The 13224-nt window shown below is 45.6% G+C and overlaps 1 protein-coding gene across 1 annotated transcript in view; it reads left to right on the forward strand.

Moving 5' to 3' along the window:
* Positions 1 to 1025: 1025 nt before the first annotated feature.
* The window catches only part of SH3GL1 (SH3 domain containing GRB2 like 1, endophilin A2), a 143090-nt gene continuing 130891 nt past the window's right edge, over positions 1026 to 13224 (forward strand). The window contains 1 exon segment of the mRNA XM_040417737.1: positions 1026 to 1210. Within this exon segment, the coding sequence (XP_040273671.1) occupies positions 1166 to 1210 (45 nt within the window). The 5' untranslated portion in view covers positions 1026 to 1165.

The following is a 13224-nucleotide window of genomic DNA, read 5'->3' on the forward strand; positions in this document are numbered from 1 at the left end:
GAACCCCTCCAGCCCTTCTGTACTATGCATTCTGTATTCAGAATGCTATTATTTTCCCTTATAACCATGTTATAAGGGAAAATAATACAATCTACACTACAACTAACCCAAACCTGAACTTCTGTGAAGAAGTTCGGGTCTGGGTACCACAGTCGGTTTTTTATCACGCGCGTGCAAAACACATTGCACCCGCGTAATAAAAACTGAACATTGGAACGCAATCGCAGTCAAAACTGCCTGCAATTGCGTACCTACATGCGCGGGTTTGCCGCAATGCACCTGGATCAGTTTTGCCCTAATGTATTCTGAATGGAAAAGGATCCGCTCAGAATGCATCAGTTTGCCTCTGTTCCGTCTCCATTCCGCTTTGAAGGCGGACCCAAGCAGCGTTTTGGTGTCCGTCTGACGAAACTGATCCGTTCTGACACACAATGTAAGTCAATGGGGACGGATGCGTTTTCTATGACACAATCTGGCACAGTCTTGGCTATGTTACAGATAATCTGAACGGATGCATGCGGTTCTATTATCTGAACGGATCAGTCTGTGCAGATCTGTGACGGATCCGCACCAAATGCGATTGTGAGAGTAGCCTAATACGAAGTACAATATGTGACGAGAAAACAATCTCTGAATGACTTGGATAAGTAAAGGCGTTCCAAAGTTATTACCACATAAAGTAACACGTCAGATTTGCAAAATTAGGCCTGGTCAGGAAGGGGGCAAATAGCCCTGTCTGGAAGTGGTTAATCTAATGGAGACACTAAGGAATTTGAGTTCTGCCCTCCAAGATTCATGAAATTATGAGGTGAACCTCTTATTTCTAAATTCTAAGTGATAAGGAGTCATGTCTTGGGCATGTAGTGAACAGTTGAAAAGGCGTCTTCTGCCCTGTCTGTAAGCGGGCAGAAATGCTTGAAAGTGACTGTCAGCCAGCAGAAAGGGCAGCCCGCCGGTGACTGGCAGCCAGCAGAAGAGGCGCACAGGGCAGCCCGCCGGTGACTCCGTGACTGCTCCGAACCCTCCCCCGTTTCCTCTCTCATACCGGAAGTGAGCGCTTGCCATGTAATTTCCTGAGCCGGGAGCCCCGAAAGGCTCGAAGTTTGTTTATTTTTTTTCTTCCTCGACTTTCGGAATCTGCGGTTGAGATTTCCAGGCCGGAGCCATGTCTGTAGCGGGGCTGAAGAAGCAGTTCTACAAGGCTAGTCAGGTCAGGCGAGCGAGCTGTGTGGTAAACGGACGCGCCTTATTACAAGGGCGAGTGTGGCTGGGAAGTGGGCGCTCCTGGGGCACAGAGAACTTGTGTAGTTGTGGCACTGGGAGTAGGCGCTTTTCTGCCTGTGGTTTTTGTAGGGCTCCATTCATACCAATGTGCCAGTCTCCAACTTTTCTACCTTTTGGGTGCCATGTAAGGTTCATTGGGGGCGATGACAGCTCAGCAGTTGCCCGTAGCAACCAATTAGATCCCATCTTCAGAGGCCATTGGAGAATGAAAGCGGCCATATAATTGTTGGGGTTAAATTCCTAAACTTTTCCACCTCGGTAGTTGTGATGAATCAGCTCTGGCTGCTGCACATTATTATTACGTCTTGTAATATGACATTGCTAGGCTGTTACACCCCACCAGTACAGAAAACACAGGCATCTCACACCCTTTTCTCCCTATGAAATGGCTCTGTGACCCCCCCCTTTCCAAACATCTACTGGGGTCCAAGCAGTTGGATCCCACTAAGGAAGTTCTGGCATACTCTAGGGCAGGGGTGCTCAAACCGCGGCCCTCCAGGTGTTGCAGAAATACAACTCCCAACATGCCCTATTAGCTGTAGGTTGTCCAGGCATGCTGGGAGTTGTAGTTCTGCAACACCTGGAGGGCCGCAGGTTGAGCATACCATCATTTACTCTGGGATTTATATCATATAATGTTCTGCTGTTTTTTAAAATTTTATTTCTTTGCATTGCCATATTCTGAACTCTCGGGGTGTGTGTGTGTGTATATATATGTATGTGTGTATATATATATATATATATATATATATATATCATTTGTGTGGGATGAGCTGCGTTTTGTATTTGTACACTTTGAGGAGATGAGGTGACCCAAAAATGTCTAATCAATTTTTTTTGTTATAGTTAACCATGAAGGATGAATATTTTTATAGTGGCGATGGCAATTATGTGTTTTTTAACATTTTCTTTTTACTGTGATTTAATTTTATTTTTTACATGCAGCTTTTACATAGATCTGATCACTTAAGCCAGTAAAAATCCTGCAGACTGTTAATGGTATAACAGGCAGTTTGCCATGGCAACTAATCAGAGCCCAATGAATTTACCAGGATGAAGGGGGGGGGGGGGGGCAGATTGGAGCACATAGGGAGCCCCCTCCCTCTGTTTAACCACCTAGATGCCATGGTCACTATAGAGGTTAAAGCGAACCTTTCACCAGGATTTCACCTAATAAACTATTGCCAGTACCTTTATAGATTATGCTCATTCTGTTTAAATGCATTCTTGTCCCGCTTTCCTGGGATGTATATTGATGAAAAAAACGACTTATAAAGTCCTTGTCTCCAGCTCCTGCAGTCACGGTGGAAGTCAAGGGGGTAGCCCTTCCCTCACTCCGGGCTGTACCTCCCCTGCCCTAACCCCTCCTCTAACTAGTGTAACTGACACCCGGCTCAGTCGCCGGGACCGCGCTTGTACTGGCGGCGCATGCGCCGTTGGTCTCAGTAGCAGCGCGATCCCGTCTAGGCGCGGACTGAAGCGCGATCCTGTGAGTGAATTGCGCATGCGCCGTCCGTTTACGATACCTCCCTGTCTTCTATTCAGGCGCGCGCCTGAAGAACAGAAGACAGGGAGGCATCGGGGACGGACGGCGCATGCGCTTCAGTCGCGCGATAGACGGGATCGCGCTGCTACTGAGACCAACGGCGCATGCGCCGCCAGTACAAGCGCGGTCCCGGCGACTGAGCCGGGTGTCAGTTACACTAGTTAGAGGAGGGGTTAGGGCAGGGGAGGTACAGCCCGGAGTGAGGGAAGGGCTACCCCCTTGACTTCCACCGTCACTGCAGGAGCTGGAGACAAGGACTTTATAAGTCGTTTTTTTCATCAATATACATCCCAGGAAAGCGGGACAAGAATGCATTTAAACAGAATGAGCATAATCTATAAGGTACTGGCAATAGTTTATTAGGTGAAATCCTGGTGAAAGGTTCGCTTTAAATGACTTTAGATTGGAGTTATCTCCCATCCTGGTCATTGTCATCCTGAGCCTGCTCCATGCATTCCCTGCATACCAACAACGTGTTATTTCGTGATGCTCATGCAGGTAAGGCTACTTTCACATTAGGTTTTTTTGCGGATCCGTCATGGATCTGCAAAAACGCTTCCGTTACAATAATACAACTGCATGCATCCGTCATGAATGGATCCAGTCTATAGCCAAGACGGATCCGTCATGAACACTATTGAAAGTCAATGGGGGACAGATCAGTTTTCTATTGTGTCCAAGAACATCCACACAACATTGCGGAAAGAAAAACGCTGCTTGCAGTGTTATTCTGTCCGCGATGGGGACGCAACAAAACGGAACGGAGCATTCCGTTCTGTTCAGTTTTGTCCCCCTTGACAATGAATGGGGCCAAAACTGAAGTGTTTTTATCCGCTGTTGAGACCCTATGCCGGATCCCAATAGTGGATTGAAAACGCTAGTGTGAAAGTAGCCTTAATGTTATACAGCAGTACTAACATTAAACGGGTCTAGAGTGCAGCAGTGGCACAAATGCCACTGCATGTGATGGTTTTTGTCCAGCTGACAACTGCCATTTATATCGGATTAGGCTACCAGATTCCCTTTGAAGAGGTATTCCAGTTATGTGAAGTTATCCTCTATACACAGGATAGGGGATAACTATTAGATCGATGGTGGGGGTCCCAGCAGTAGGAACCCCAATGTCGAGAATGGGAACCGCATAGCCTTTCGGGCCCTCTGGTTGGGCATGCACAATGCCGCTCCATTCATCTCTATGGAGTTTGACACCGCAAAGTACAGAGCTCGGGGGCCCATTCTCATGACCAGTGGGGTTTCCAGTGGTAGTGCCCCCACCAAACTGGATAGAGGATAAATTGTTACAACCGGAATACCGCTTTAAGGTTACGTTCACCTGTGGCAGGTATGTTCCAGCTTTTCTAATGAGGGTGGAAACTGCAGTCTTTACAGTAGCAGAAAAGTGGACAAGGTTTTGCATGTGGAAATTCATCTTTGGTTCAGAATTTTAACAATCAGCATTTTTTTCCTGTAGATTTTTCATGGATTTTACTCTCTGCAGTGGTTGCCAATGTCTCTCAGCACAATTTACTTATTCTTAAAGGGTTTCTATCACTTCGTTTCACCTATTTAGCTTTCAGACACTAGCGATCCGCTAGTGTCTGCTTTATCTAACCATCCTAATATAAGAGCTTATTGTCCTGCCGTTTAGCTAAAAAAATAACTTATATAGATATGCAAATGAGCCTCTAGGTGCTATGGGGGCGTGATTAGCACCTAGAGGCTCCGTCTACCTTAACAAACTGCCGCCGCCCAGCGCGTCCCTCCAGCCCGCCCATCTCCTCCGGAATGCGATGCTCCTCGTATTCGGCGCATGCGCAGTGAATGTCTGATCGCTTCCCTGCTCAGACATCTCCACTGCGCCTGCGCCGAATACGAGGAGCATCGCATTCCGGAGGAGATGGGCGGGCTGGAGGGACGCGCTGGGCGGCGGCAGTTTGTTAAGGTAGACGGAGCCTCTAGGTGCTAATCACGCCCCCATAGCACCTAGAGGCTCATTTGCATATCTATATAAGTTATTTTTTTAGCTAAACGGCAGGACAATAAGCTCTTATATTAGGATGGTTAGATAAAGCAGACACTAGCGGATCGCTAGTGTCTGAAAGCTAAATAGGTGAAACAAAGTGATAGAAACCCTTTAACGTCAACTTCCATTCAGGTTGAAAATTAAGCGGGAGAACGGAGCGGCGCCCGGGGATAATAGTAAGTGCAGTGAGATCCCCGGGCGCCGCTCTACATGTCTGTATAGTTAGTTCATAGTGTAATAATCGGTGAAAGGTCCTCTTTAAATGATGCCCCATCAGTCCACACAACCCAGATACATAGCTTGCTCCTCACTTATGCAATATGCACAAGTCAAAACGCTTCACTGCTTTAGGGTACATGCACACGTTCAGTATTTATGTGCTGAGCATCCGCACTGAAATCCGCAGGTGTTCGCAGGCAAATCTGTCCGGTCAATCCGCATCAATTGATGCGGATTTGCGTGTGGATTTGGTGCGGTTTCGGTGCAGATTTTCCGCATGCTGATTTTACTAAGTCAGTGGTCGGCAAAGTGCGGCTCGTGAGCCACAAGCGGCTCTTTGGTTCGGGTGGGCGGCCGCGCAGCCATATCGCGCCGCTCAAGCTGCTTGCAAAATGTCCGTCATGCCCCTCCTGCCCCGTCTGTCCGCTCCTTCCACTTTATGAATGAAGCAGGCAGGCGGGGCAGGAGGCGCATGACGGAGGGTGAGATGTCACGCTGCGCACAGCAGCAGAAGGGCGGGCAGCGGCGGACTTTCGGCAGAACACCGGCCATGTGAGGAGTGGTGAAGAGGCCGCCGCTCAGGAGGAGCGAAATGTCCTGCAGCCGAAAGGTAGGAGCTGCCCCCGGTGTGTGCACAGCGCCGGGCACTGCATCGGCCCCGCCGCAAGTGTCCCTGCCTCCTCCCTTCCCCCCACTAATACATTACTTTACTTACTGGATGGCACTTATGGGGGATATCTGTGGAGGGCACTTATGGGGGATATCTGTGGAGGGCACATATATAGCATCTTATGCTATATATGCGTCATCCACATTACATCCCCCATAAGTGCGTCATCCACATTACATCCCCCATAAGTGCGTCATCCACATTACATCCCCCATAAGTGCGTCATCCATAAAATGAAATAATAATCAAGATCCAAATAAAAGAAAGTACATATAAAAGTATTCAAAAACACACTCTGGGCTCATGCCCACGAATGTAAGGGCGCTGTGCCTGTGCTGCGGACCGCAAATAGCGGTCTGCAATGCACGGACACAGACCATGGGGCAGCTGCATGAGGATCGCGGACCCATTCACTTGAATGGGGTTCGCGATCCGCATCCGACTGCCCGCACCGCAAAAAAAATAGCGCATGCTGAAGTTAATGGGTCCATGATGCGGGCTGCACACGGCCGTGTGCAGCCCGCATCATGGACCCATTCACTTCAATGGGTCCAGGATCCGGGATATGAGTGCTACAGTGTGCTTCTGGCTGTGCCTCCGCACCGCAGAAAAGTAGTGCATGCACTACCTTTTTTGCGGTGCGGAGGCACAGCCAGAAGCACCATGGAAGCACTCTGTAGCACTCATAGCCCGGATCCTGGACCCATTGAAGTGAATGGGTCCTTGATGCGGGCTGCACACGGCCAGTGCCCGTGTATTGCTGACCCGCCGTATGTGGCCTGCAATATGGGAACGGCGGGCACACGGTCGTGTGCATGAGCCCTAATAGTCCTCACTGGTACTGTTGACGCAATATTTTAGGTTTTAAAAATGTGGCTCTCGAAAGAAATTTCAATCGTGGTTTTGGCGATATTTGGCTCAGTTGACAAAAAAGTTTGCCCACCACTGTACTAAGTGAATGAAGAAAATCCGGTCAGGAAAAATAAAATTGACATGCTGCGGATTTTAAAATCCGCACCGCAGGTTAAAATCTGCGCGGAAAAAATCTGCATCGTGTGCACTGAGAATTTCAAATTCTCATAGAACAAAATGTACATGACTTACAGTGCGGATTTTCCGCACGCAAATCTGCGTGGAAAATCCGCACGCAATCCTGATCGTGTGCATTTAGCCTTAAAGGGGTTATCAAAGACCTATAATGCCCCCTCTTATGCCTGGCCCCTTACACAGATTGTACTTGCCTTGCTCCCCGGCACCTGCATCACTTCTGATGCCGGCGCAGCATCTCTCCGCCGTGCAGACGAAAACATCCGGCGTCAAGGGTGGTGGGGGTTTAGGTGGGTGTAGCCAATAGCAGGCCTCTATGGGAACGAGCCTCACTAGCTTCAGCCGCGACACTAGGGAGGCTCGTTCCCGCCGAGGCCTGCTTTTGGTTTTTTCCCATCCACCTCCCCCGACACGTTCAACCGCACAACGGGAAGATGCAGCGGCGGCCGTAGAAAATATACAGGGGGAGATTTATCACACTGGTGTAAAGTAGAACTGGTTTTGTTGCCTATAGCAACCAATCAGATTCCACCATTCATTTTCCAAAGGAGCGTTTGCTATTGACAACTAAGCTAGTTTTACTTCACACCAGTTTGGTAAATATCCCCCACAGTACCTAAAAATACTTGCAAACAGTTGCAAAATAAAAGGGAGAAACAATGCCTAATTCCATGTTGGGCAAAGTACGCAGCATAATTTAGTGTAAAATGCTTGTTTACACATTGTAACTTACTGAACAGCTGGTAATAAGCTTTTCATTGTTTTTCGGAGAATATACACCATAGTTTACATAGGCACATGGATTATTATTATATACTATATATATTTTTTATACCACTGATTTGAAGTAAGCCACAAAAAGTAGTATGGAACTTAGGGTACTTTCACAGTAGCGTTTTTCTTTTCCGGCGCTGAGTTCCGTCCTAGGGGCTCAAATCCGGAAAAGAACTGATCAGTTTTATCCTAATGCATTCTGAATGGAGAGTAATCCGTTCAGGATGCATCAGGATGTCTTCACTTCAGTCTTTTGTCTGATCAGGCTTTTCAGAAAAACGTAGCATGCTGTATTTTTACCTTAGGACAAAATCCTGAACACTTTGAACGCCAGATCCGGCCTTTTTCCCATTGACTTGCATTAACGCCGGATCTGGCGCTGTGTGTTCAGTCAAACCGGATCCGGCTTTTGCATGTTAAACCCGAAAAATGTGAAAAAAATAAAGTTAAAGTCCATAAATGGCGAATCTGTTTTTTCCAATGCATTTTTTCATTGTGATCAAAATCCTGATCAGGATTCGAATGTAATGCGTTTTCACACGTTTTTCCGGATCCGGTGGGCAGTTCCGGTGTCGGAATTGAACGCCGGATTAAAACAACGCTAGTGTGAAAGTAGCCTTACACTGCATATCCAATTAAAATCGGTGGAAATGCCCTAAAATACAGTCGAGCACATAAAGATGAGCACCAAAATAAGACTGCAAATAAGAACACTTCTAATGATTGCTTGCTATAGTACCCTAGGGGGAACTATTAACCCCTTAAGGACATAGGGCGTACAGGTACGCCCTTGTGCCCTGGTACTTAAGGACACAGGGCGTACATGTACGCCCTGTGTATTTTCTACCACTGCCGTGCGGCTGGCAGTGATCGGAACCCGGTGCCTGCTCAAATCATTGAGCAGGCACCTAGGCTAAATGCGCGGGGGGGACCCCATGTCGGCGATTGCGGCAAACCGCAGGTCAATTCAGACCTGCGATTTCTGCAGTTTCTGATCCCCGCGGTCCCCGATCGCGGGGATCAGAAACTTTAGTATTCCTAAAATATGTCTGTACCCCCCCCCCTTGCATCCCTGAGTGATTTTGGCCCGGTGGGAGGTGCAGGGGGAGGGTTGTGGGAGGCGGGCAGGGCGGCGATCCCCTGCCCGCCTCCCCTTGAATAATCATTGGCGTCTAGTGGGTATACCAGTCCAGCAAAACCTGCCTTCCAAAAACCGTATGGCATTCCTTTCCTTCTGCGCCCTGCCATGTGCCCGTACAGCAGTTTACGACCACATATGCGGTGTTCCTGTAAACTACAGAATCAGGGCCATAAATAATGAGTTTTGTTTGGCTGTTAACCCTTGCTTTGTAACTGGAAAAAATAGGTTAAAATGAAAAATTAGACAAATGAAATTTTGAAATTGTATCTCCATTTTCCATTAAATCTTGTGCAACACCTAAAGGGTTAACAAAGTTTGTAAAATCAGTTTTGAATACCTTGAGGGGTGTAGTTTCTTAGATGGGGTCACTTTTAGGGAGTTTCTACTCTAGGGGTGCATCAGGGGGCTTGAAATGGGACATGGTGTAAATAAACCAGTCCATAAAAATCAGCCTTCCAAAAACCAAACGGCACACCTTTCACTCTACGCCCCGCTGTGTGGCCGTACAGTAGTTTACGGCCACATATTGGGTGTTTCTGTAAACTGCAGAGTCAGGGCAATAAAGATACAGTCTTGTTTGACTGTTAACCCTGCTTTGTTAGTGGAAAAAAATGGGTTAAAATGAAAAATTAGACAAAAAAATGAAATTCTCAAATTTCCTCCCCATTTGCCAATAACTCTTGTGCAACACCTAAAGGGTTAACAACGTATGCAAAATCAGTTTTGAATACCTTGAGGGGTGTAGTTTATTAGATGGGGTCATTTTTGGGTGGTTTCTATTATGTAAGCCTCGCAAAGTGACTTCAGACCTGAACTGGTCCCTAAAAATTGAGTTTTTGTAAATTTCTGAAAAATTTCAAGATTTGCTTCTAAGCCTTATAACATCCCCAAAAAATAAAATATCATTCCCAAAATAATTCAAACATGAAGTAGACATATGGGGAATGTAAAGTCATCACAATTTTTGGGGGTATTACTATGTATTACAGAAGTAGAGAAACTGAAACTTTGAAATTTGCTAATTTTTCCAAATTTTTGGTAAATTAGGTATTTTTTTGTGCAAAAAAAATTATTTTTTTGACTTCATTTTGCCAGTGTCATGAAGTACAATATGTGACGAAAAAACAATCTCAGAATGGCCTGTGACACTGGTCAGATTTGCAAAAAATGGTCAAAAAAGGCTGTGTCCTTAAGGGGTTAAAAAGGTGTAAAAACATAAATAAATAAAAATTGATATATATTCGATATATAAATTGATATATATTCGTGGTCAAAAAGTTTTGAGAATTATATAAATATTGGAAATTGGAAAAGTTGCTGCTTAAGTTTTTATAATAGCAATTTGCATATACTCCAGAATGTTATGAAGAGTGATCAGATGAATTGCATAGTCTTTCTTTGCCATGAAAATTAACTTAATCCCAAAAAAACCTTTCCACTGCATTTCATTGCTGTCATTAAAGGACCTGCTGAGATCATTTCAGTAATCGTCTTGTTAACTCAGGTGAGAATGTTGACGAGCACAAGGCTGGAGATCATTGTCAGGCTGATTGTGTTAAAATGGCAGACTTGACATGTTAAAAGGAGGGTGATGCTTGAAATCATTGTTCTTCCATTGTTAACCATGGTGACCTGCAAAGAAACGCGTGCAGCCATCATTGCGTTGCATAAAAATGGCTTCACAGGCAAGGATATTGTGGCTACTAAGATTGCACCTCAATCAACAATTTATAGAATCATCAAGAACTTCAAGGAAAGAGGTTCAATTCTTGTTAAGAAGGCTTCAGGGCATCCAAGAAAGTCCAGCAAGCGCCAGGATCGTCTCCTAAAGAGGATTCAGCTGCGGGATCGGAGTGCCGCCAGTGCTGAGCTTGCTCAGGAATGGCAGCAGGCAGGTGTGAGCGCATCTGCACGCACAGTGAGGCCAAGACTTTTGGAAGATGGCCTGGTGTCAAGAAGGGCAGCAAAGAAGCCACTTCTCTCCAAAAAAAACATCAGGGACAGATTGATCTTCTGCAGAAAGTATGGTGAATGGACTGCTGAGGACTGGGGCAAAGTCATATTCTCCGATGAAGCCTCTTTCCGATTTGTTTGGGGCATCTGGAAAAAGGCTTGTCCGGAGAAGAAAAGGTGAGCGCTACCATCAGTCCTGTGTCATGCCAACAGTAAAGCATCCTGAGACCATTCATGTGTGGGGTTGCTTCTCATCCAAGGGAGTGGGCTGACTCACAATTTTGCCCAAAAACACAGCCATGAATAAAGAATGGTACCAAAACACCCTCCAACAGTAACTTCTTCCAACAACAGTTTAGTGAAGAACAATGCATTTTCCAGCACGATGGAGCACCGTGCCATAAGGCAAAAGTGATAACTAAGTGGCTCGGGGACCAAAACGTTGACATTTTGGGTCCATGGCCTGGAAACTCCCCAGATCTTAATCCCATTGAGAACTTGTGGTCAATCCTCAAGAGGCGGGTGGACAAACAAAAACCCACTAATTCTGACAAACTCCAAGAAGTGATTATGAAAGAATGGGTTGCTATCAGTCAGGAATTGGCCCAGAAGTTGATTGAGAGCATGCCCAGTCGAATTGCAGAGGTCCTGAAAAAGAAGGGCCAACACTGCAAATACTGACTCTTTGCATAAATGTCATGTAATTGTTGATAAAAGCCTTTGAAACGTATGAAGTGCGTGTAATTATATTTCACTACATCACAGAAACAACTGAAACAAAGATCTAAAAGCAGTTTAGCAGCAAACTTTGTGAAAACTAATATTTGTGTCATTCTCAAAACTTTTGGCCACGACTGTACACTCACCTAAAGAATTATTAGGAACACCTGTTCTATTTCTCATTAATGCAATTATCTAGTCAACCAATCACATGGCAGTTGCTTCAATGCATTTAGGGGTGTGGTCCTGGTCAAGACAATCTCCTGAACTCCAAACTGAATGTCAGAATGGGAAAGAAAGGTGATTTAAGCAATTTTGAGCGTGGCATGGTTGTTGGTGCCAGACGGGCCGGTCTGAGTATTTCACAATCTGCTCAGTTACTGGGATTTTCACGCACAACCATTTCTAGGGTTTACAAAGAATGGTGTGAAAAGGTAAAAACATCCAGTATGCAGTAGTCCTGTGGGCAAAAATGCCTTGTGGATGCTAGAGGTCAGAGGAGAATGGGCCGACTGATTCAAGCTGATAGTAGAGCAATGTTGACTGAAATAACCACTCGTTACAACCGAGGTATGCAGCAAAGCATTTGTGAAGCCACAACATACACAACCTTGAGGCGGATGGGCTACAACAGCAGAAGACCCCACCGGGTACCACTCCTCTCCACTACAAATGGGGAAAAAGAGGCTACAATTTGCACGAGCTCACCAAAATTGGACTGTTGAAGACTGGAAAAATGTTGCCTGGTCTGATGAGTCTCGATTTCTGTTGAGACATTCAAATGGTAGAGTCCGAATTTGGTGTAAACAGAATGAGAACATGTATCCATCCTCTGATGTCTACTTCCAGAAGGATAATGCACCATGTCACAAAGCTCGAATCATTTCAAATTGGTTTCTTGAACATGACAATGAGTTCACTGTACTAAAATGGCCCCCACAGTCACCAGATCTCAACCCAATAGAGAATCTTTGGGATGTGGTGGAACGGGAGCTTCGTGCCCTGGATGTGCATCCCTCAAATCTCCATCAACTGCAAGATGCTATCCTATCAATATGGCCCAACATTTCTAAAGAATGCTATCAGCACCTTGTTGAATCAATGCCACGTAGAATTAAGGCAGTTCGGAAGGCAAAAGGGGGTCCAACACCGTATTAGTATGGTGTTCCTAATACTTCTTTAGGGGAGTATGTATTATTGTGTTACTGCCTATATTAAAATTTCATTGATCAACGTGACATCTATGAGATCCCATCTATCAGAGTGCCCATCCATTTTCATGATATTTTCAAAAGAATCTATTCACACCTAGGGGAGATTTATGAAACTGTTGTAAAGGAAACTGGCTTAATTCCTCATTACAACCAATCAGATTCCACCTTTCATTTTCCAAAGAAGCTCTGAAAAATGAAAGGTGAAATCCCATTAGTTGCCATGGACAACTAAGGCTACTTTCACATCTTTGATGTTAATTCTAGCTTTGATATACGGCAGAGGTTCTCAAAACCGGTATTAAATGGATCTGTGCTGATTAATACATCCAGATGCATCCATTCCGTCCGGATTCAGTTGTATTAAATCAAAACTGAACAAACAAGATCTGGAATGAAAATCATTGTAAGACTCCATTCACACATCCGTAATAATGGATCCGTTCCGCAAATCGGAACGGATGCGTACCCATTCATTCGCTATGGGGATGGAATGGATGCGGAGAGCACACTATGTGTATGGGCACACGGCATTGCACAGAAGGAAAGGAACGCCATACGGTTTTTGGAAGGCAGATTTTGCTGGACTTTTTCTTCTTTTGACCCCCATGTCCTATTTGAAGCCCCCTTGATCCA

The sequence above is a fragment of the Bufo bufo genome, chromosome 2 (genome assembly GCF_905171765.1).
Source record: "Bufo bufo chromosome 2, aBufBuf1.1, whole genome shotgun sequence".
NCBI lineage: Eukaryota > Metazoa > Chordata > Amphibia > Anura > Bufonidae > Bufo > Bufo bufo.